This window comes from Lissotriton vulgaris, chromosome 10, assembly GCF_964263255.1.
Source record: "Lissotriton vulgaris chromosome 10, aLisVul1.2, whole genome shotgun sequence".
In the NCBI taxonomy this organism is placed as follows: Eukaryota; Metazoa; Chordata; class Amphibia; order Caudata; family Salamandridae; genus Lissotriton; species Lissotriton vulgaris.
Window position 1 is genome coordinate 1,323,090 of NC_141698.1, and position 23,721 is coordinate 1,346,810.

Below are 23,721 nucleotides of genomic sequence, written 5' to 3' on the forward strand. Positions count from 1 at the left end.
CGGTTCAGGGAGCACAATGATGGGACCTGAATCTCCTCTCATATCAACTACACCTTTCTCAAAGATCTTTGAGAAGTGCGCCACCCATACCAATTCATCGATAGCCACCTCTATTGTGGGTAGATTTTTCTGATCTGCTAAAAAAGGGGATTTAATCACTGACCAAAATACTGTACTATTTTTATCAGTGGTACTTTTATGCAATTGATCCCATAAAGCCTGCTTTAATTCAGACTTCCTCTCCTTTAGTGCGATGTTATACTGCTTCCTCAGGGTTACTATTTCTTCCGCCACTCTATTAGGTTTTTGTAAAGCTATTTTTAGTTTGGAATGTGCTGTTGTACATTTATGGTTAAACCACCCTGCTTTCTTTGACTGGCTATTTTTTTACTTTACCAAAAGAGATTCATTTATTGTTTTTAGAACCACATTAAAATTACTTAGAACCTCCTCGTTTGATGCGGAGAGATCTAAACATTTAACAATCGAGGGGTAAGCTGTTTGTAGAACCTTCCTTGTTATGTCTAGGGGGTCAACTTTCTCCCAATTTAGAGAATATCCGTTTGTTCTATCCAATTGCAGAGCATTTTGTCTAAGTGCACCAGCTATAGATTGCGTGGTATGCTCATAAAATGAATCAAATTCCAGGGTAAGGGCACAATGATCGCTTAATATGTTAATCAGGACCGCAAAATTAATAGCACGGTTGACCAAGGAATTTGATATAAAAATGAAGTCTATCGTAGTCTGGCACCCTCTCCCATAAAATGTTGAATCCAATAGCTGATCGGGAGCATTCTTTTTGTTAGCAATTGTAAGGTCCAGATCTGCGAGGATTTCATTTAGATAATTTCCAGTACTCGAGTGACGGAAGTGGACTATAGGTTCTTCATTTTCGTCCACTATCCCACACAAGTTACTATTACTATGCTGGCATGGGTGGTGATTAAAATCCCCCCCCCCCCCCAGATTATGGTAGCCCCATCCCTGCCCCCAAAACCCCTAATCAGGGAAGACAATTTATAGCGCAATCTGCGCAGGACTTTCAACAGTTCTCCTTCTGATAAGTTATTATAAAAGTTTAGAAGGAGAACGGTATCCTTGTTGTTAAAGCGAAGACTGAGTAACTGGTGATTTGCTTCCAATTCTAATGAAGCTATTTTTACCCCCCCCCCTTGTGTTTGCTATAAATATACTTAAGCCACCTTTGGCCCTGCCTGATGCCACATCTAATGTGGGGGGAAAAAAAGTTTTATAACCTGCCATTTGGATTTCGGTGATGGACCAAGTCTCCTGAAGACATATTATATTGTAATTCTCGAGAAGGTTCAGACTAGAGCCATCTTCTACCTTAGAGCAAAGGCCCGCTATATTCCAAGAAAGGAACTTTAACAACGGGCGATGAGTGGGTGCAGTATTATCCATTAGTCTAGTTGACCGAACTCACTGCTGATCATCGGTCTTGCCAAGTTCCACAATGTTTTCTGAAACAGTGGCGGATAGAGCAGCACCCCGAATGGAGTCTTTACCGCCAGTATTACCTAGCTCAATTTCAGTAGAATTTAATTTCAGTAACAAAATGTCACCCCGTGCTGGATTTGGTTGATTACCTGCCCTGACAAAGAATGGAAAATCTGGGTTAGATGGTTGTTTATCATTAACAATGTCCCCAGTGGCCTGATTAGGGAGTCAATCGACTCCTTCCAACCTACGGAGCGACGAAAAACTATTAAAGGTGGGGACGCTAAAACCAAGGTGTACTGAACTAAGACCATATGGGGCGCGGGATCTTGGAGAGTATGCTAGCAGTGATTGTGGGTAAAAGTTGCTTAAATCATGTGTTGAGATTTCGTCCTTAGCTCCCACAATGTACCAATCATTAATAAATCTGACTGCTGCTCGGTCCCTAAAATTGAAGATAATAGCGTCCCCCCTTATATCCTTTGGTCTATTTCCCAGCCAACCCAATCTCCTTACATTAAGGATTTCGTCATTAATGTGTGAGGGTAATGGCCTATTTTTACTCAGCCAATAAATCACTTTATTTTTTAGCTGTTGATAGTCCTCAGTTTTGTCCTCCTGTAATTCCGGGACGCCAGTTAAAACCACGACGTAGGGTACAGCCTCAGGTGGCAGATCTATCTTTTCCTGGTTTTTATTACGACTCGTGATAGAGGAAGGTCCAGTAACAGTTGTTTGCGGAGGTCCCTGTTTGTAGGCCTGTCCTTTTTTTCTCTCTCCCCCATATTAGGAGCGGGGCCTTTAATTGTATGGTGGGGAACCGAGTTATTCTGGACTTGTGCAGACACTAGGTCCCTGTTTATTGGCTTGGGAGGTGATAACTGTCCAGATAGCATTTCATGTCTAGGTTCTAATTGTGCAGATTGTCCTAAGTCACCAGTAAATTTAGAGTGCGTTACCATTTCCTTTTCTATACGCCCCAGTTGTTCACCCATTCTTTTAACTCTTACTATCAAGGGCAGTATCAATGATTGAAACAATTGCTCCATGTTCCCCATAAGTTCTTTGATGGTAACAAAGGGTGGGAGATAGTGGGCTGGCACAGTCTTGCTTGTAGTTAGACGTGTGTTCCCTACGGGATTATGGGATATTTTTGATGCTTTCGCACTTCTACCACCCTTACTACCCCTCCCACGTTTTCTTTTTTTTGTGGTGGAACCTGGGTCTTTGTTTTTGCTATCCGTTTTGTCCTTCAAAGGGAACCTGTCAGAAGTTACAGATAGTTCTATCTCAGATGAAGTATCCAGTGGTATTTCTAAAGGTAAATCATTTCTATGCACCTCAGATGGAAGTATTTGAGTTTCTTGGGAATTTGTTGCTTGTTGTAACTCTGTGGAGTTCCCAGTCCCTCTGCATTGGTGGTTTTCTATCCTATGGCTTGGGGAGTAACTGCTAATCTAATGGTACCCAGCGAAGATCGCTTTTTTTGTGCAAGTTCCAGGGAAAGGCGCTTTTCCGTCAAGGCTATTTCCTTTTCTAAGACTGAGGTCGCCCTGGTAATAAAACCATCTAGTGTCCCCCTAACCGAGCCACCCGCTAACGATGTCCTTCCTATGCTAGTGCGTAAACTCATGCTCCCTCAATAGTTTCAATGATTAGGCAATGAATCTAAAACCACAGGTAGACAGGGGCCTAAAATGTTCTTACAGAGCGTCACCGCTTAGTACCAATTATAATTAAACTATATACATAAACTGTAGATGAGACTACTGAAATGCGGTGCACAAGATGATTTAAGGCCACAGTCTTCTTACTTTCAATGTCCCAGGTCGAATGTTAATAAGGTGGCCCAGCCCAGCCCTGGCCAGCCCCGGACGGCTACAGACAGCCCGCCCTTGTCCCTGGCTTCTCCCGGTGCGCGAATGAGCGCGTGCCGCGCAGCAGGAGTACCACGCCAATTAAATACACACAAGCAGGGGTGTGGAAAGGCAGGGGCGGGAAGAGGCACACAGCTGCGCTGGTAAAGGGGCTGCTGGTCCTCGCAGTCCCGTCGCGCTGCACTTCGCCACAAAGCAAGGTCCACGGACAGTATCCCTCTTAGTGCGAGGCAAGAATCCAAATGTCTCCGGTAAATGTCAGGCGGCACACTGCGAAAGGCTCCCGCGAAGCGGGACCGTGAGAGGTTTTCAGCTGTGGAGGAGGCAGGGGCGTGCAAAGGCAGGGGCGGGAAGAGGCACATAGCTGCGCTGGTAATGGGGCTGCTGGTCCTCGCAGTCCCGTCGCGCTGCACTTCGCCACAAAGCAAGGTCCATAGACAGTATCCCCCTTAGTGCGAGGCAAGAATCCAAATTTCTCCAGTAAATGTCAGGCGGCACACTGCGAACGGCTCCCGCGAAGCGTGGGCCGTGAGAGGTTTTCAGCTGTGGAGGAGGCAGGGGCGTGGCAAGGGAGGGGCGGGAAGAGGCACACAGCTGCGCTGTTAACGGGCTGCTGGTCCTCGCAGTCCCGTTGCGCTGCACTTCTCCCCAAAGCAAGGTCCACGGACAGTATCCCCCTTAGTGTGTCGTGTTTATATCTAGGACCCTAATTCGATATTCCCGATTTATGCCCTTGTTAGGTTATAATCAATAATATCCTGATAAAGGCATAAGAATCAGATCCATATTCAGTAATAGCCCATGCAGTCCAAAGCACAGCACGGCTACTCCCATCGACTCCTGAAAAGCACAACGCGTTCTTTAAACAAACCAAGCCTCCAGCAGCCCGGGAAATCCTCCCTGCTTTTGTTTTGATTTGAACAAGAACTCCTTAAGTCCAGAAAGTACTGTTAGTTCTTAGTGACGTCTTATGTCCAACATTACGTCAAACCCGGCATCTTCCAGGTATAAAATACCAACAGTTGCCTTAAGCAAACACACAGTGGTTTGGAGCAGAGCGGCCATCTACTTGCCCGAGAGCCCAGCTGATACGAGAGCCCGCGGAAGCCGCCCCTCCCGATTGACGCACTGAGAGAGACGCTGTCTTTTTCTCCAGCCGAGAAAATCCAGCTCCGGTGTTTCCAGCCTACCCTTGCGGGTTGCTGGGATATCGAGTCCTGAGGAAAGAGATACCAGACCTCCCACATTCTATTACCAAGGTACGGAGCGGACTAAACCCTTAGGAGAATTCTTGATGCAGATTCTTGGCAAAATAATCTTAACCAACTTAACTTAAACTGTTACTTACTTATCCCTTCCCACGTATTAGGCTTAGGTCAGGTACACCGGGGTAGGCTTAGTTAGAAGCACCAGTTGAGTACGTTAGTCAATGTATTTATGTATGTATATATTTTATCCATTTTAAAATATCATATGGCTAAGAAACGATATCAATGCTTCTACAGTATTATTTCATAATACTACTTTTACTGTATGCACTTTACTTAACTTTAAGTATTGCAATTGTGGCAATTCATTTCTCTTGCATGAGAAAGAAGACTGCTCAATAAATAACACCTTTTTATTGAAAACGCCTGTCTCTCTATTTCTCTGCACTCTGGTGAAACTAAGTATGCACTGCTGACTGAGTGAAATAGCTGTCTATTGTTTTCACACAACTCTAGAGATATACTCTTATTCTTTCTGAGGGAGCAAAGTTGTCATGTTTATGCGGTTGTCGGAAACTGAATACCTTCTTGTCTGAGCCAAGGGAGCTTGTCCCTCCCTATTCATTCAAGAAAGTTTCTAGTGACCTCTGAGCTAGCTGGCGCAAACCTAATTAAGTTTAACATAGTCAGTAGAGACCTAGATGACATCAGTCCTACGTCTACACTGCTGTTTATGTTATTCCAATGCTCAGAGCCTATTGGGAAAATAGGAACTACACTACAAGAGCGAGGCAAGAATCCAAATATCTCCGATAAATGTCAGGCGGCATACTGCGAACGGCACCCGCAATGCAGGTGTCATGAGAGGTTTTCAGCTGTGGAGGAGGCAGGGGCGTGCAAAGGCAGGGGCGGGAAGAGGCATACAGCTGCTCTGGTAACGGGGCTGCTGGTCCTCGCAGTCCCGTCGCGCTGCACTTCGCCACAAAGCAAGGTCCACGGACAGTATCCCCCTTAGTGCGAGGCAGGAATCCAAATGTCTCAGGTAAATGTCAGGTGGCACACTGCGAACGGCTCCCGCAAAGCGGGGACCGTGAGAGGTTTTCAGCTGTGGAGGAGGCAGGGGCGTGAAAAGGCAGGGGCAGGAAGAGGCACATAGCTGCGCTGGTAATGGGGATGCTGGTCCTCGCAGTCCCGTCGCGCTGCACTTCGCCACAAAGCAAGGTCCATGGACAGTATCCCCCTTAGTGCGAGGCAAGAATCCAAATGTCTCCGGTAAATGTGAGGCGGCACACTGCGAACGGCTCCCGCGAAGCGGGGGCCGTGAGAGGTTTTCAGCTGTGGAGGAGGCAGGGGCGTGGCAAGGGAGGGGCAGGAAGAGACACACAGCTGCGCTGGTAACGGGGCTGCTGGTCCTCGCAGTCCCGTTGCTCTGCACTTCGCCCCAAAGCAAGGTCCACGGACAGTATCCCCCTTAGTGCGAGGCAAGAATCCAAATGTCTCCGGTAAATGTCAAGCGGCACACTGCGAACAGCATTTTGGAGGTCGTCTGCTACCCTAACTCGTCTTTTGGCCCATAAGAGGGCAACAGCTGTTAATCTGCGATTGGACGGCCTCTGGCCCTTCTACAGGCCCAGTGGACACATTTGGGGAGTATTGGGGACTAGCTCAGCCAGCATGGATCCCATAGTGTCCGTCACCTCCCTCCAGTACTGCCAGTTTGGGGAGAATGCCCAAGCAACATGCAAAAAAACAGCCTTGGTGTCCCCACATCGTATACAGTCAGCGTTTCCCCGTAGTCCTTATTTGTGCAATTGTTCAGGTGTATAATACATTTGCTGTAAGAATTTGAAATGAATAATACCAAGATTACAGTGTGGTGTTAGCATCTTTGTGAGTATACAGCAACATACCCACTCGTATATGGAGAGAGGTGTGTCAAGCACAGAATTCCATCTCTCTAGAGCTCTCTCAGATTCCCTGTATTTCTCCTGTTGAGCTGCATTGTAAAGTTTGGTTATGAGGCGCTCAAATGAGGGGGGTGCCAGCAGTATTTGTAACAAATGAAGTGATGTTGGTTCCTCAGGGAGGGATGGATAAATAGTTCTGAACGCCAACCATAAACGCATGCAACCTGGCAGCGAGTATTTTCGCCATAATTTAGGCATTGATCTTAATAAGAGAATGTGGCCTGAAGGAGTCACAATGTCCTGGACGTTTGCTGGCGTCCTCTGGCAGAATTCCTAAGAGTAAGAGGCATCAGGTTGAGTCACTCCCTAGATAAGATACTCCACACGTCAACTGAAGGGCAATCGAACAACACTATCCCTCAGCATGAGGATCTCCGGTTTATGCTCAATCGGGAGGAGTCAAACTGGCTCCAAACAGCACAATAACTTTTCTGGGCTTGTGATAGATTTGTTGGCAGCCATTCTGAGTCTCCTGAAGAAGAAAAGTTCCAGAATCAAGAAAGAACGAGGGAAGTGCTCCCAAGAGACAGGCTAGCTTTCCTCATCTGTTCAGGCTATATGTTCAGGGCGCCTTCACTGCAGGGCACTCCAGGGCCTGAAAGACTCTCACCTCAGGAGAGTGATATACTCAGGGTTGGTAATGTTGCAGGAGGCCTGGATGGACATTTAGTGGTGGCTGGGTCATGTGAAAGCCTGGAAAGGGAAACAGATGTTCTTGTAGGCTCCAGATCTGGTAATAGGGACAGGCGACAGTTGTTGAGGCTGGGGAGCACGGTGTGGAGACATCTCCAAAAGAGGTGGGGGGGGGGGGGCATCTGGACAGAGAAAGAGCTTGATCTCCACATCAATTGTCTGGAGCTCGTGGCAGGATTGTTTGCAATCAAATAATTGAAGATGGAAAAGGCTCCCGACAGAACCCCTCTGAGGGTGGACAATGATTCTGCAGAGTTTAACAAAATGAAGAAGGTCTCCTGGAACTACAGCCTGGACCTTCAGATTTCACTGATGGCGGTGTACCTTTTGTGGTGGACTGGAATTATAGGTTCATTCTGACACAACTGACTGTAGGAAGGTGGATACCTGACTATGGTTACCCCCAACTTTTTGCCTGGTGTTTTGCTGGTTTTTCGACTTAGTTGACCTGGGACCCTGCTATTCAGGGCCCCAGGCCTACTGCTCTCTCTCTAAAATGGATTTCATGTACCTTAGGTACATATCTAATTGGATACTGAGTCACCTTATCAGTCCCTGCACCCAGGGCATAGGTGTACCCAGGGCATACCAGGGGCTGCAGCATGTATTATGCCACCCCTGGCTGGCCATCTAAATCTGACACAACTGGCTGCACGACGGCTGGGGCAAGGTGGTGTAATCACCCTATGCTTTAGATATAGTATACCTATATCTAACCCTAAAATGGACACATGTATTCCTATCAGTCACTCCTATGGCAGGCCTTATCAATCCTGAAGGCAGAGTGCTTGGAATTATGTGAGATGGTGCTCTGGCATGAGCTGAGCCCGTCTGCAGCTTGCGGAACCAAGTCCTAATAGCTGTTCTATGATAACGCGTACCATATACTCTTAAGTGCATTATAATCCTCGCGGTTATTTGCTATCTTTGGTATCGCTTTATCAAAACATGTCGAGTAAGGTGTCATACGAATTGGAATACTAACCCCTCGCCAATTCTGGCGACGGGGTTAGCATTCCACCCTTCTAGAGGGACACGACATGTATGTAACTGTGAACCCCGGTTAAAGTTAACTCGAGCCTCAGCATCACAAAATGGATGCTGCCACCACAGACACAAGTCTGACCTCCTGCTGCTGGGAGTCCTTCCAGCGAGGAGAGCTTGGACAAAGGGTTTCCTGTCAGGGGCGGTGCTAGCACCATCCCAGACAGGGTTTTGTGTATCCTAGGTAGGCAGGGCTTAATAGGAAGGTGACTGCAAGTGGCACCCCGGTGCTCACTATGCATCTGCCGGCTTGAACCAGTTCCAGGGGCACACCAGCCCCTGAGCTGGGGAAAGTCCGGACAGGGGAGAGGGGTGTAACCACCCCCCTTCCTGGTCCCACCCATGGGCAGGACCTAGTCGCCTACCTGCCCCTTTCTTTAGAATAAAGGTAGGAGCGGGGACCCTTCCAAATTAGATCATCTTTGAATCCTGAAACTACTTTCTACGAAAGGAACTCAAGACTTCTTGTCAAGATTTCTCCCTTGTGACTAAGGAGTAGTCACCCTGCAGCAGCAGGCACCAACTAAGTATCTTGCGGTTTGCTGAACGTCCTTCCTCCGGAACCAGACCGACCAGAACGACGAGACCTGGACTCCCTGCCCTCTCTGACCTCTACCTGCCTCTACAGCACAGCTGAGAACCGTGGGTGCGACAAGACCAGAGGACCCGGTGACCATCAGAGCCAGCACGACACTGACCTAGCACGACCGCCGAGGGACCCTCGAGTGGGTGCATTGGGGTAAGAGAAGCCCCAACCCCAAGCAGCACGAGCACCGAAGACCAGCCCCCCAGCATCCACCAGATCTGCGTGGGGTCCTTTTGCTTCTGTGTCGCTTGCCACGTTGTCCGGTCACTTGCCCGTTGGCTAGTGACCCTCCAGACGACGTCCTACGTTTGTTTCACCGCTGGTCTAGCTCCTCTAGACTGGCCCTAGTCTCCTCCTGAAGGAGACCTTCCTCGGACCCTCCTGGTCCACTCAAGACGCCATTTTGTGTCGCCACGTGGGCTTGCCGTAGCCAAGGCTTGTTGCCTCCTTCACCGGATCCAGCATCGCCTGCAGCAGACATCCGACGTGGGACAGCTTGCAGACCTCCAGCCTGGTCGACATCAGCGCCCTGGTCCGTGCAGCAGCAGAATCCAGTGTCACCTCTTCGCCTGGCTGAGTGACCTTGTCCGGTGCCATCCTGGTGCCCACCTAATCACTGGCTAGTGATTCAGAACTCGGTCCCCTCTGCTTACAGGTACTCTTCTTCACTGATCCAGTCCTTGGATCAGCCCGGAACATCTTCACTGGTCGCCTGCCAGCAACTTCCACTTCAGGCTCCTGGTTCGTCAACGAGGGTTCCCGACGACACTTGAATCCTATGCAGCCGCAGCCCCTGGGCTAGGTAAACCGAGTACCACGGTGCTCCAGCGTAGAACAACTCTCTAAGTGCCTAGATCCACTTTAGTTTTTGACCTACCTAGTCGGGTTCGCCCGAGAACACTAACTTTACATTTACTAGTATCCATAGACTTTGTCCCGCATTACGCGTGAGAGTTTCCACTCTGCACACGGCGTTCCTAGACCTCCTGCTTCTAATCTAAGGGTTCAGCATTGTAGGCCTAGCGATTCTAAAGTCTCTGAGAACTGTTACTTACCTGCTAGTGATTCGCATTCCACTTCCATAGTATATGGTTTTTCGTGCCCCTCGGGCATTTGCGCAAATTGTGCGACTTGTAGTATTTCTTTAAGAGTTTTGTATTGTGCTTAGCACCCTGTCCTCATAAAGAGTCCAGGGCTGTTGTGTTATAAATAAATATCCTTTTATTTTCATAACAACTTGTGTGGTGTCCTTTCACTTGGTGTTCAAGGGGTATATGTGATGGTATAACAGCTAGCTTAACACGCCCTCTAGAGTTTAGCCTAAAGACTGCTCTTGTCCATGCTACTAGGATAGCTGGTCTATAAGGTTGACTTACAACCAATCATCAATAAGGGTCGTTTGGACTGATACATAGTGATCACTAGAATAGTGAGCACTGCATATCAAGCCAACTTCTCACATTGGTGAGCAGCGGGTGGGATTTGAGCTTGCTGTTGTTTTACCACACGTATCCTAAGAATATAATTTGAAAGATCACATAAGTACCAAGGTACATATAACTTAGCTTAGAATACTCTGAGTTCTACTGAACCAGCTGTTGTAGTTCAACAGGGCCTAGCACACCCTGACTACAACTCTTAGCAAGGGATCAGGAGGCAAACAAATAGTGTAGGTAAGTGCACCACTTACACCTCACTAGAAAAGCATGTCAGACAAAGGAGGGAACTCCGAGGCCCCCCTTGTGTCAGTTGACCCTCCACAGGTCATTTCAAGATATGCAGCTCCTAGCTTCCAGGAGATGAGACAAGTGTGTACTTCCAGGAAGCTAAAACAGGGTTCTAACCCTACAATCCCATTCCTGATTGGTCTCTTAGAGACTTATGATGCCAGGAGGGCTTCTAACACAGGCCCTCCTAATCCAGATGGGACCATGCCCCCCTTAGAGGGAACCCTTGGGGACCTTGACCTCAACCTCAATGGAACAGTTAGTGAAGGAGAGGAAGAGGATCAGGAGTTGTCAGGGGATGAGGCAGACAAAGGTCAGGTAGAAGTCAGTAGACTCACCAGGACCAACTTAAGCAGGCATGAGAATGGACTTGGGGGACCCCCAGGGCCACTTTCAGGCAGGCTTAACATTGGGAATGGACGAGTTAGGTCTCTATCCAGAGGCTCTAACAGATCCATTCGAACCAATGGCTCTCAGACCTCTTCTCACAGAGGGATGACATCCCCTCAGAGAAGAGAGCATGAAGCTAAGATGAGGGAAGTCAATCTGAGGATTGAAAGGGAAGAACTTGCCCTGGCCAAAGAGAGACTTTCCTTTGCTAGAGAGCAGAAATTGAGTGGGGTAGACCCCACTGGTGGCAACATTTTACCTAGAGAAAAGGACAGGAGTTTAGACACTAGACACCTGAGTAAGATAGTGCCCCCCTTTAAACAAGGGGATGATATCCACAAATGGATAACTGCTTTGGAGAGGGCCTGCACTGTCCAGTGCGTCCCCCAGAGTCAGTGGGCAGCTGTCTTGTGGCTCTCCTTTGAAGGCAAAGGTAGAGATAAGCTCCTCGCTACTAGAGCTGAGGATGCTAACAATTACCAAGTCCTGAAAAATACACTGATTGATGGGTTTGGCCTAACGACTGAGCAGTACAGGTTGCTGTTCAGGGATACCCAGAAAACTCAGTCTCAGGATTGGTCTGACTTTGTGGATTGTGCCACTAAGGCTTTGGAGGGCTGGTTGCTGGGCAGTAAGGTTACTGATTACACAGGATTGTACAATTTGATCATGAGGGAACAGATTTTAAATAATTGTCAGAACCAGTTGTTGCATCAGCACCTTGTTGACTCAGATCTGACCTCTCCCCAAGAATTGGGAAAGAAGGCAGACAGATGGGTCAGAACATGGGTTAAGCAGAACCAGACTCAGAACCAGGGTGGTCAGAAGAAAGCAGACCAAAAGGGTAGTAACAAGAATGAACAAAATGACCAGAAGTCTTCGACAGGTCCCCAACAATCCAAAGAGGGTGGGGGTCAGGCTTCCCAGAAGAAGAAGACTCAAGAAGGCCAGTCAAAAAGGTGGTGCCAATACTGTAAAAGTAAAACTCACTGGTTTAGTGAGTGCACCAAGAAAGGAGGGCAAACTCCTACCACTGCAGCCCCTAAGGCACCTGCACCCCCTAGTACAGTCAGCAGTGGTAGTGCACCTCCCAAGTGATTAGTTGGGTTAACCTTGGGATCTGAAGGGTATGACAACTTAGTTGGCACACTCACTCAGGCTGTCCTTGTCTGTACAGGGGATGTGGATATATCCCCTGATGCAAGTCCCAATACTTTGGGCAAATACAGACAGACACCTTTTATAAATGGAAAAATGGCTCAGGCCTACAGGGACACTTGTGCCAGTGTCACAATGGTGACACCTAACTTTGTGGACCCTGGACAGATCATGCTAGGTACAGACTACCTAGTGACCAATGCCAGCAATGTCACTACCCACCATAGTATGGCAATTGTTGATTTCTCCTGGGGAGGGGTAAGTGGCCAAAAGAAGGAATCAACCAAGCCTCAAGAGAAGGGTGGGAATAAATCTTCTGATCAAACCCCAGGGCCCCAAAAATCCTCTGAAAAGGGTGGGTCCCAAAATCCTTCCAATACCCAAAAGAAACCCTATTGTCATACCTGCAAACAGGTAGGCCATTACAAAACTGACAGCAGTTGCCCAAGGGCCAATGACAATAAGGAGAACATACCCCCAAGTAACACTTCCAAACCTCCTGTTACTACTAGTAGTAATCCCCCAGGTGGTGGAAGTGCCCCCAAGAATCTGGGTGCATTTACTTTGGGAGTTCCTGGGGACTCTGGCCTAACCAGGTCCCCAAACTTAGATACTCTTGTCTGTGAGACTGGCATGGGGTTTGCCAACTTCACAACTTGTCCCAACACTTTGGGCAAGTACAGACAGGAGCCCCTCATCAATGGTACAAACGTTGAGGCCTACAGAGACACAGGGGCTAGCATCACCATGGGGACTGAGAGCCTAGTCCCCTCAAGGCAACTTATACCTGGAGCCACATACCAGGTAACCAACATTGATGGAGTGCAGAGAGATCATCCCATAGCAGTGGTCAATCTCAGCTGGGGAGGTGTCACTGGCTGCAAGAGAGTGGCAGTGTCACCAAACTTGCCTGTAGATTGCCTACTGGGGAATGATTTAGAGATCTCAGCCTGGGCTGAGGTAGAGCAAGAAACCCATTTTAAAATGGTAAACCTCCATGGTAAGGTTAGTGGGGCAGTGATAGCCACAGCCCCAGTCCAAGATGTCCTCCCTGAACAGGTCAGGAGGGCTGTGCCAGTCATAGCCCAATCTCAGACAGATTCCTTCCCTGAACAGGTTGGCAAGGCTGTGATGGTCACAGCCCATACCCAAACTGAGTCCCTTCCTGAAAAGGTTGGTGGAGTTGTGATGGCCACAGCTCAAACTCAGACAGATAATAGTGTTGTGAAGCCTGAAACTATGGATCACTCCACTCAGACAGAGAGCATTGAGGAGGAAGAGAAATCTCCCTCCCACCAGACTTTAGGAAAGGATCAGCCTCCTCAGGGAACTGATCTGACCCCTTGTGAAGGAACTGCCCCAGAGGTAGTCAGGCCTAGCCTGGCAGAGCCCCTGATGTCAGTGGACCCCTCCAAGGTGGGACCCAGTCTGGAGCAGGTCACCTGCCCCTCTCTACCCTGCCTCAGTCAGCCCAGGGCTGTAGAGGTCAGGGAGGCCAGTGGTGGACCTCAGAGGGCCCCCTGTCCAAAAGAACTCCCCAATCAGCAGATTAGGATCACTGAAGCTAGTAGACTTAGCCAAGTGAAAATAAAACAGACTCCTGAGGGATCCCCCTTAAACTTAGTTAGGGACCTCCCACAGATGGACACTGTTGGGCACAGCCAAACCTGGGACCTGAGGGCCCCAAACCTGACCTGTCCCTCCAGTAAGCCAAACAGAGGGACCCAGCCTCGAGCTTTAGGTAGCCAGAGGTTGACCCTGAGAGCTCACAGCAACTCAGTCATGGAAAGAAAGGCATATATGGTGGATAGTGATTGGAGGAAGTTGAGCCCAACATTAGTGGAGTCTCACTTCAGTACTCCATCCCAGCACCAGCCTTTTACTTTGCCAAAACACACCACAGGTAGAGATTCCCTATGGTGCAAACCCTCAGATACCCTTAGGGTGAGGGATTGCTTAGTGGACCATGATACAGGGGGTAACCATGCTAGTGCATGTACCACCTCATATGGCCACTCAGGCAATATAGGCTTACCTGGCCAAGGATAGCCTTATCTCCTTTCGTTGGGGGGGGGGGGGGGTTATGTAGGAAGGTGGATACCTGACTATGGTTACCCCCAACTTTTTGCCTGGTGTTTTACTGGTTTTTCGACTTAGTTGACCTGGGACCCTGCTATTCAGGGCCCCAGGCCTACTGCTCTCTCTCTAAAATGGATTCCATGTACCTTAGGTACATATCTAATTAGATACTGAGTCACCTTATCAGTCCCTGTACCCAGGGCATAGGTGTACCCAGGGCCTACCAGGGGCTGCAGCATGTATTATGCCACCCCTGGCTGGCCATCTAAATCTGACACAACGTGCTGCACGACGGCTGGGGCAAGGTGGTGTAATCACCCTTTGCTTTAGATATAGTATACCTATATCTAACCCTAAAATGGACACATGTATTCCTATCAGTCACTCCTATGGCAGGCCTTAACAATCCTGAAGGCAGAGTGCTTGGAATTATGTGAGATGGTGCTCTGGCATGAGCTGAGCCCGTCTGCAACTTGCGGAACCAAGTCCTAATAGCTGTTCTATGATAACGCGTACCATATACTCTTAAGTGCATTATAATCCTTGCGGTTATTTGCTATCTTTGGTATCGCTTTATCAAAACATGTCGAGTAAGGTGTCATACGAATTGGAATACTAACCCCTCGCCAATTCTGGTGACGAGGTTAGCATTCCACCCTTTTAGAGGGACACGACATGTATGTAACTGTGAACCCCGGTTAAAGTTAACTCGAGCCTCAGCATCACAAAATGGTTGCTGCCACCACAGACACAAGTCTGACCTCCTGCTGCTGGGAGTCCTTCCAGCGAGGAGAGCTTGGACAAAGGGTTTCCTGTCAGGGGCGGTGCTAGGACCATCCCAGGCAGGGTTTTGTGTATCCTAGGTAGGCAGGGCTTTACAGGAAGGTGACTGCAAGTGGCACCCCGGTGCTCACTATGCATCTGCCGGCTTGAACGAGTTCCAGCGGCACACCAGCCCCTGAGCTGGGGAAAGTCCGGACAGGGGAGAGGGGTGTAACCACCCCCCTTCCTGGTCCCACCCATGGGCAGGACCTAGTCGCATACCAGCTCCTTTCTTTAGAATAAAGGTAGGAGCGGGAACCCTTCCAAATTAGATCATCTTTGAATCCTGAAACTACTTTCTACGAAAGGAACTCAAGACTTCTTCTCAAGATTTCTCCCTTGTGACTAAGGAGTAGTCACCCTGCAGCAGCAGGCACCAACTAAGTATCTTGCGGTTTGCTGAACGTCCTTCCTCCGGAACCAGACCGACCAGCACGACGAGACCTGGACTCCCTGCCATCTCTGACCTCTACCTGCCTCTACAGCACAGCTGAGAACCGTGGGTGCGACGAGACCAGAGGACGCGGTGACCATCAGAACCAGCACGACACTGACCTAGCACGACCGCCGAGGGACCCTCGAGTGGGTGCATTGGGGTAAGAGAAGCCCCAACCCCAAGCAGCACGAGCACCGAAGACCAGCCCCCCAGCATCCACCAGATCTGCGTGGGGCCCTTTTGCTTCTGTGTCACTTGCCACGTTGTCCGGTCACTTGCCCGTTGGCTAGTGACCCTCCAGACGACGTCCTATGTTTCTTTCACCGCTGGTCTAGCTCCTCTAGACTGGCCCTAGTCTCCTCCTGAAGGAGACCTTCCTCGGACCCTCCTGGTCCACTCAAGACGCCATTTTGTGTCGCCACGTGGGCTTGTCGTAGCCAAGGCTTGTTGCCTCCTTCACCGGATCCAGCATCGCCTGCAGCAGACATCCGACGTGGGACAGCTCGCAGACCTCCAGCCTGGTCGACATCAGCGCCCTGGTCCGTGCAGCAGCAGAATCCAGTGTCACCTCTTCGCCTGGCTGAGTGACCTCGTCCGGTGCCATCCTGGTGCCCACCTAATCACTGGCTAGTGATTCAGAACTCGGTCCCCTCTGCTTACAGGTACTCTTCTTCACTGATCCAGTCCTTGGATCAGCCCGGAACATCTTCACTGGTCGCCTGCCAGCAACATCCACTTCAGGCTCCTGGTTCGTCAACGAGGATTCCCGACGACACTTGAACCCTATGCAGCCGCAGCCTCTGGGCTAGGTAAACCAAGTACCACGGTGCTCCAGCGTAGAACAACTCTCTAAGTGCCTAGATCCACTTTAGTTTTTGACCTACCTAGTCGGGTTCGCCCGAGAACACTAACTTTGCATTTACTAGTATTCATAGACTTTGTCCCGCATTACGCGTGAGAGTTTCCACTCTGCACACGGCGTTCCTAGACCTCCTGCTTCTAATCTAAGGGTTCAGCATTGTAGGCCTAGCGATTCTAAAGTCTCTGAGAACTGTTACTTACCTGCTAGTGATTTGCATTCCACTTCCATAGTATATTGTTTTTCGTGCCCCTCGGGCATTTGCGTAAATTGTGCGACTTGTAGTATTTCTTTAAGAGTTTTGTATTGTGCTAGCACCCTGTCCTCATAAAGAGTCCAGGGTTGTTGTGCTATAAATAAATATCATTTTATTTTCATAACAACTTGTGTGGTGTCCTTTCACTTGGTGTTCAAGGGGTATATGTGATGGTATAACAGCTGGCTTAACACGCCCTCTAGAGTCTAGCCTAAAGACTGCTCTTGTCCATGCTACTAGGATAGCTGGTCTATAAGGTTGACTTACAACCAATCATCAATAAGGGTCGTTTGGACTGATACATAGTGATCACTAGAATAGTGAGCACTGCATATCAGGCCAACTTCTCACACTGACCACAGAGGCTTCAAGGCTCTAATGCAGAGATGGGGTCCATGCGAGGCCGAGCATTTTGAATGAAGGTTAAACAATCATTCACTGAAGGACTTAGAGGTCCCTGGGGGGATGATGGCAAGTGACGAGTTATCATAGAACTGGACAGCGGCTCAGCGGTATGTCCTTACCATGTCAACCAGAGTCTTGAAGCAGACAAAACACCAGATAGCGGATCTGATTCTAGTGACTCCGTTTTGTAGGCCCCAGGCGTGCTACCCAGCAATGTTGAAACTTTTGTGGGAATTTCAAACAGCTCTACCCCAGTTCCATTATTATCATGATAGACTGTCATGGGGAGCTGCATCCATTGGTTTTGGAAGGTTGCTTGATGCTGCTGGCCTGGAGGATTACAGGGAATGCTGGACCCTCCCAGACCATTTAAAATTCACTTCAGGACTGGTCCCAAGCCAGGGCGGAGGATGCCATTAAAAGGAATGGCTCAGCATGGAGGAGGTGGCTACCTTGGTGTGTGGGAAGGAACTTGGGTCCATCGGGACAGGAGTTGTGCATGACTGATCTTCCCACCAGAACTAGTGGAGGCTGGCCTAGCGTACAGGACTGTTAATACCTCTAAATCAGAAATATCAGCAGGCCATATTCTAGAGAATGAGATGGCTGTTGGGAAAACATCAAAGAGAAGAGAGGAATGAATCTCTCTAGGCCCCCGGTATCAAGCTATTCCTACTTTTGGGATGTTAATTAGATGTTGAATCTTTTGCTTTCCTGGAAGGATAATGAGTTTTTGTCCAGATAAGACGTATTGGCTAAGTGTGCAGTGTTGCTGTCTTTGATTCCTTACAGACGAATGCTTGATGTCAGGGTTTGGATATTTACGGCGGAATGTTTACACCAGATGGGCTGGGGTTTAAAACTAATACTAGTTTTAGTTCATATCCAACCTCTGTGAGAAGCATAAGTTGTGTGTGGTTAACTGTATCAAGGCTTACGGAGAGGTTACCGCAGAGATGAGACTGGTGGCAGGAACGCCAATTATTGATTGTGCTGAGGAAAACCTTCAAAGTGTTGTATTCCCATGCATCGCCAGGCGAGTAAATGGAGTATGCAGAAGGCCGGTATTAATGTGGCAAGTTTCGGTATTCAAATTAAATACCCACAACCGGGTAAGAGGCGCACTCAGTTTAATCACTTTCTATTTTCTATACCTATCTTAAAACAAGGGTGCTACACTAAAGTAGTGTGTTGGCTTCACACTAGTTACTACTATTCAAACCATGAACAGGATAGCCCTGCTCTAGTGTGCACTGTGCCTATTGAACTCAACGTTCACAAATTTTATGTGGATATTCAATGTGATCAGACAAAATTATTATACCACACAATATTTATGTTACATCTCATTATTTACTTATTTCATCGTTTCAAATATACCTTGCATATTCATACACATATTCATGAATCATTTATAGGTTTTATCATCACATATAATTCTTATCCGGCTATTTAACATATACCAATCTAGCTCAATACATAAACTTTTTTCAAGATTATTTCCATTCCATAGTAGCTACTGAACCATATTAAATCTCAGGCCCAATGCATTTCGGAACGTTGGTTCCTTCCTCAGGGGCAGTATTCGCCGCTTTAATATGCCGGAATCTCATCCGCGATAATGTGTGCAAACGGGATAATCCGGAGGCTAAATCTTTAATATCTACAACCGTAATAAATGTAAAAGATGACACTTCACTCGGCTGCACGACTACAAGGTGGTCCACACTGCTTGTCAATGTAGTATGTTGTTCCAGAGTGCTGGATCCATGTATATAACAGTGTGTTCTGAATCTCCAACTTGTCCCGGAATAGTTCTAAGATTCCAAATACGTTGCCATTGAAAGTGTTTCCTGATCGTGCTCCACGTTTACCGTTCTCACTACTAGTCGTTGCTAAAGCTCCGCTTTGCCTGATATTGACTTAGAACGCCTGGAGGTTTCGGCGTTCTAAGTCAATATCAGGCAAAGCGGAGCTTTAGCAGCGGCTAGTAGTGAGAACGGTAAACGTGGAGCACGATCAGGAAACACTTTCAATGGCAACGTATTTGGAATCTTAGAACTATTCCGGGACAAGTTGGAGATTCAGAACACACTGTTATATACATGGATCCAGCTCTCTGGAACAACATACTACATTGACAAGCAGTGTGGACCACCTTGTAGTCGTGCAGCCGAGTGAAGTGTCATCTTTTACATTTATTACGGTTGTAGATATTAAAGATTTAGCCTCCGGATTATCCCGTTTGCACACATTATCGCGGATGAGATTCCGGCATATTAAAGCGGCAAATACTGCCCCTGAGGAAGGAACCAACGTTCCGAAATGCATTGGGCCTGAGATTTAATATGGTTCAGTAGCTACTATGGAATGGAAATAATCTTGAAAAAAGTTTATGTATTGAGCTAGATTGGTATATGTTAAATAGCCGGATAAGAATTATATGTGATGATACAACCTATAAATGATTCATGAATATGAGTATGAATATGCAAGGTATATTTGAAACGATGAAATAAGTAAATAATGAGATGTAACATAAATATTGTGCGGTATAATAATTTTGTCTGATCACATTGAATATCCACATAAAATTTGTGAACGTTGAGTTCAATAGGCACAGTGCACACTAGAGCAGGGCTATCCTGTTCATGGTTTGAAAAGTTTCGGTATTCATTCAACTGGAGGTGCTTCTCGTTCATGGCACTCATGACTGAAGAGCATCTGGAGGATTTATGAATGCAGCAACCTGGCAGTCAGAATCCGCTCTTAAAAGTTTTACCACAACCCAGTTTCTGAGGTAGCATCATTGATGGGGAGTAGGCGATAAACATGCATAATCCTCTCCTCCTGTCCTTACATAAAATATCAAACTTCCTACCTATCGAAAAGGAAAGTATTGATTTTATTAAGGACATGGAGGCGAAGAATATCCTGCCAGATGATCACTTGGTGAGCATCATTCCCACCTGGTAAGGTCTACGTTGAGAAAGTAACCCTTTTATGGACGTTCATGTTCATTAGAATGTGGGATATTGCAGGTTTTATAGGAGGATGGTTTATTGCATTGCAATTTGGATACAAGAATAGGGTACCAGTGTTTCCATTAAATAGTGGGACGACCGACAGGCGTAGAGGATCCAAATGAAGAAAGAGGAAGAGGCGGGACTACATGGGCTTTATATACGGATGGAGTCCTGTTCCTTCTCGATATCGAGGACACTTCACATAACCTGCCCCGGCTTCAGTCTCACTTTGTATCACTGTGAGCTTCGGCAGGAGCCCAATTTTATCAACCGAAACCAGCTTCCAACTTAGCTCGCTGCCACCCCACCCAGTCTTGAACTCCCTCTCCAGCCCTACCTCACCCGCCAACCAGAAGTCAGACTCAGGCCAGCCATAGACATCACCCACAGGGTGCAGAGGGTGCAGAGGCGTTGGGGCGAGTATCCTACTTTACCACTATAATGGTTGCTTTTTGTTATAAAACCATGGGATGGGGCCCAATTTCCTTGATTCCATTAGGCCTATTGGCACCCTTGCTATGCAACTAATTGCTACGCAACAGCAACTTATCACCCGCATTCCATTTTCGCTCAAGTCCACTGGGTGCTCATAATCACCATCCCTACCCTGCAGGACGTGATATTTCGATCAAACGGGAGCCGACTACAGTAAAGAAGAGTTTTCTTCGCGCTGACAAGGGCAGAAGTGCCTGCATTAGCCCACAAGGAGCTGCAACAGCTCATAGGGGTTCTCTGGAGTGCAAGGGGCCAACAGGTGCCCGCCACAGGCAGCCCAGTTCACAAGGGCTCCTCACTGCCAAAGGTGCAACAGATTCCAGCCACAGCCCGTGGGAAGCCCAGTTCACAAGGACTCCTCGGCTGCCAAAGGTGCAACAATATCCTGCACACCAGCCAGCATCACACACTTTCTTGACAGTCAACACAAACCTTCACCCAAACCACCCAAGCCCAGTAGAAACCACCACAGTCAACCCGATCTTCATAGCAAGAACAAATATAATAATTCTGTCCCAAAAATAATGGGTAAAATACTTTGGGGATTATTCACAAACTGCACTTGTAGTAGAACGACAATAGTAATACCATCGTACTAGAAAATGATATTCACAAACGTACACAATAAAGACCTACGCTCCCAACTTTGCTATCTAAGATGGGGAAGAGGGAGGATTAAGGAGAGGTTTATACCCACCCACAAAAGAGTAAGGCCATTCCTATTCACAAACTGCATCTCTATCATCACTACGGCCCAAAAGTCCTAAAAGTCCCAAAACAGGAGTAAAATGTAGTCCAGCTCTAAGCAGGAGTAAGTCCAGCATCACAGATGCCTGTCGAGGCCCCCAAAAGCATGGCTGTAGTCTGCCACCATCAGGCAGGAATCTACCAGGTGCTAAGAACCCAAGTCAGGCTCACTCACCGAAGGACTCCTCGCGGGCCTTCTCTTTTCTTTCAGCCAGCTTGCGTTCTTCCACTTGACATTTCAAGACTTCAACATCCACCTGAAGAAAAAGAGGACAGTCAGAGCTTCTGTAGGCTTCAGAAGCAGGGAAGTTCATCTCTGGAAGGAGGAATGCTGGTGCACGTGGTGCTCCTCGAGGTCAGTGGTGGTCCCCAGTGTACTTGCACCCTTCTTACCCCCGGAGCTGGAGCAGGCTCTGGCAGCAACACTTACCTGTTGCTCCAGGAACTGACAGGTGGTATAATAGCCTTTGAGGATGTAGGAGATAGTAGGGAGGGATGGAGGTTTGTGATACTTACCCCCATAGTCCGGACTTTGGCATTGAAGATGCGGCTCTGTCTCTGCTGCTCGCGGTTTCGTCTGCGCTCAATGGCAGCAACTTCCTTCAGATCCAGGGGCAGGTCGAGCTTGTACATTTTGACTGCTTCTGGGGAGACAAAGCAGAATGAGGGGTGCTGGTGCTCAGAAAAGATGCAGTGTCCAGCAAGTATGGAAGGGCATATGGAACAGAGCCAGGTAAGCATCAAAGCAGTGGCAGGTGAACATGGAGGGCCTGGTGGCAGTTCCTTGTGCGCATGGAAGATTCTGTTTCCAGGACCAGAAAAAGCTGGAAATGCCTGGACATAGTTTAAGGTGAACGCAGGGGTGCTTTGGGAGCTTCGGAAGGATCTGGATACAGAAACAACCACATACCTCACACTGCCTTGGAGCAGAAGCTCCTACTGAGGAACAGTGATAGCTCCTTGAAGAGGCACCGAAAACCCAGGCACTAAGAAAAGAGAGCAGACACTAGTGAGACGGAGGCACAGTGGAAATGTGACCCTCTTCTTTCATCTCGTAATCTTGGTGCTACACATCTCTCTCTCACCCCTCTACTCTACCCCTCTGCCACCTCTTTTACCCCTTGCCCCCTCTGTCTGCAGGTTCACTCTGTTCACTTCCCTCTCCCTTCCATGTCCACATTCCTTCCCATCTCTTCCCTCCATCTCTCTTGCTTCCTCCTCCTCACTCCCTATCCATGGTCTCTCCCTCTCCTCCTCAACCTGCTAACTTCTCTGGGCCTTCTATGTCACACTTTCCATTCCTCTCCTCCCTCCCTCTTCCTTCCCTCTCTCCCTCCCTCTCGCTCCTCCTCTTCCTCTTCTCTCTCTCCTCCTCTTCTTCCTCTCCTCCCTCCCTCTTCCTTCCCTCTCTCCCTCCCTCTCTCTCCTCTTCATCTTTCCTCTCTTCCTCCTCTCTCTTCCCTCTCTTCTTCCTCCTCTTTCCTCTCTCTTCCTTCCTCTCTCCCTCCCTTGCTTCCCTCTCCTCCCTCCCTCTTCCTTCCCTCCCTCCCTCCCTCTCGCTCCTCCTCTTCCTCTCTTCCTCTTCCCTCTCTCCTCCTCTTCTTCCTCTCCTCCCTCTCTCTTCCTTCCCTCTCTCCCTTCCTCTCTCTCCTCCTCGTCTTCCTCTCTTCCTCCTCTCTTTCCTCCCTCTCCTCTTCCCTTGCTTCCTCCTCTCTCTTACCTCTCTCCTCCTCTTCTTCCTCTCTTCCTCCTCTTTCCTCCTTCTCCTCCTCTCTTCCCTCTCTCCTCCTCTTCTTCCTCCCTCTATTCCTCCTCTCTTCCTTCCCTCCCCTCCCTCTCTCTTCCTTCTCTCCCTCCCTATCTCTCCTCCTCTTCTTCCTCTCTTCCTCCTCTCTTTTCCCTCTCTCCTCCTCTTCTTCCTCCTCTCTCTTCCCTCTCTCCTCCTCTCCCTCTTCCCTCTCTCCTCCTCTTCCTCTCTTCCTTCCCTCTCTCCCTCCCTCACTCTTCTCCTCTCCCCCTTCCCTCTCTCCTCCTCTTCTTCCTCTCTTCCTCCTCTCTCTTCCCTCTCTCCTCCTCTCCCTCTCTCCTCCTCTTCTTCCTCCTCTTTCCTCCCTTGCTTCATCCTCTCTCTTCCATCTACCCTCCTTTTCTTCCTCTTCTTCCTCCTCTATCTCCTCTTCTCCCTCTTCCTCTTCCCTCTCTCCCTCCCTCTCTTTCTTCCTCTTCTTCCTCCCTTCCTTCTCTCCCTCCCTCTCTTTCCTCCTCTTCTTCCTCTCTCCTCCTCTCTCTTCCCTCTCTCCTCCTCTTCCCATTCCCTCTCCCCTTCTCTTCTTTCTCTATTCCTCCCTCTTCCTTCCCTCTCTCTCCCCCTCCCTCTCTCTCCTCCTCTTTCCTCCTCTTCCTCTTCTTCCTCTCTTCCTCCTCTCTCTTCCCTCTCTCATCCTCTTCCTCTCTTCCTCCTCTCTCTTCCCTCTCTCCTCCTCTT

General features: G+C 48.5%; 1 protein-coding gene across 6 annotated transcripts in view; it reads right to left on the reverse strand.

Moving 5' to 3' along the window:
* Positions 1 to 23,721, reverse strand: part of LOC147684277 (RIB43A-like with coiled-coils protein 2) — a 93,540-nt gene that overhangs the window by 69,303 nt on the left and 516 nt on the right. For 2 of the 6 annotated variants that reach the window (XM_086942329.1, XM_086942328.1), the window contains exons 2-4: positions 22,147 to 22,222; positions 21,753 to 21,877; positions 21,412 to 21,493 (exon numbers count right to left, since the gene is read on the reverse strand). In XM_086942329.1, the coding sequence (XP_086798455.1) occupies positions 21,412 to 21,493; positions 21,753 to 21,869 (199 nt within the window). In that variant the 5' untranslated portion in view covers positions 21,870 to 21,877; positions 22,147 to 22,222. Of the gene's footprint in view, positions 1 to 21,411; positions 21,494 to 21,752; positions 21,881 to 22,146; positions 22,669 to 23,721 lie in introns of those variants that run through there. The other 4 variants (XM_086942326.1, XM_086942325.1, XM_086942324.1 and 1 more) reach the window with 3 other exon arrangements.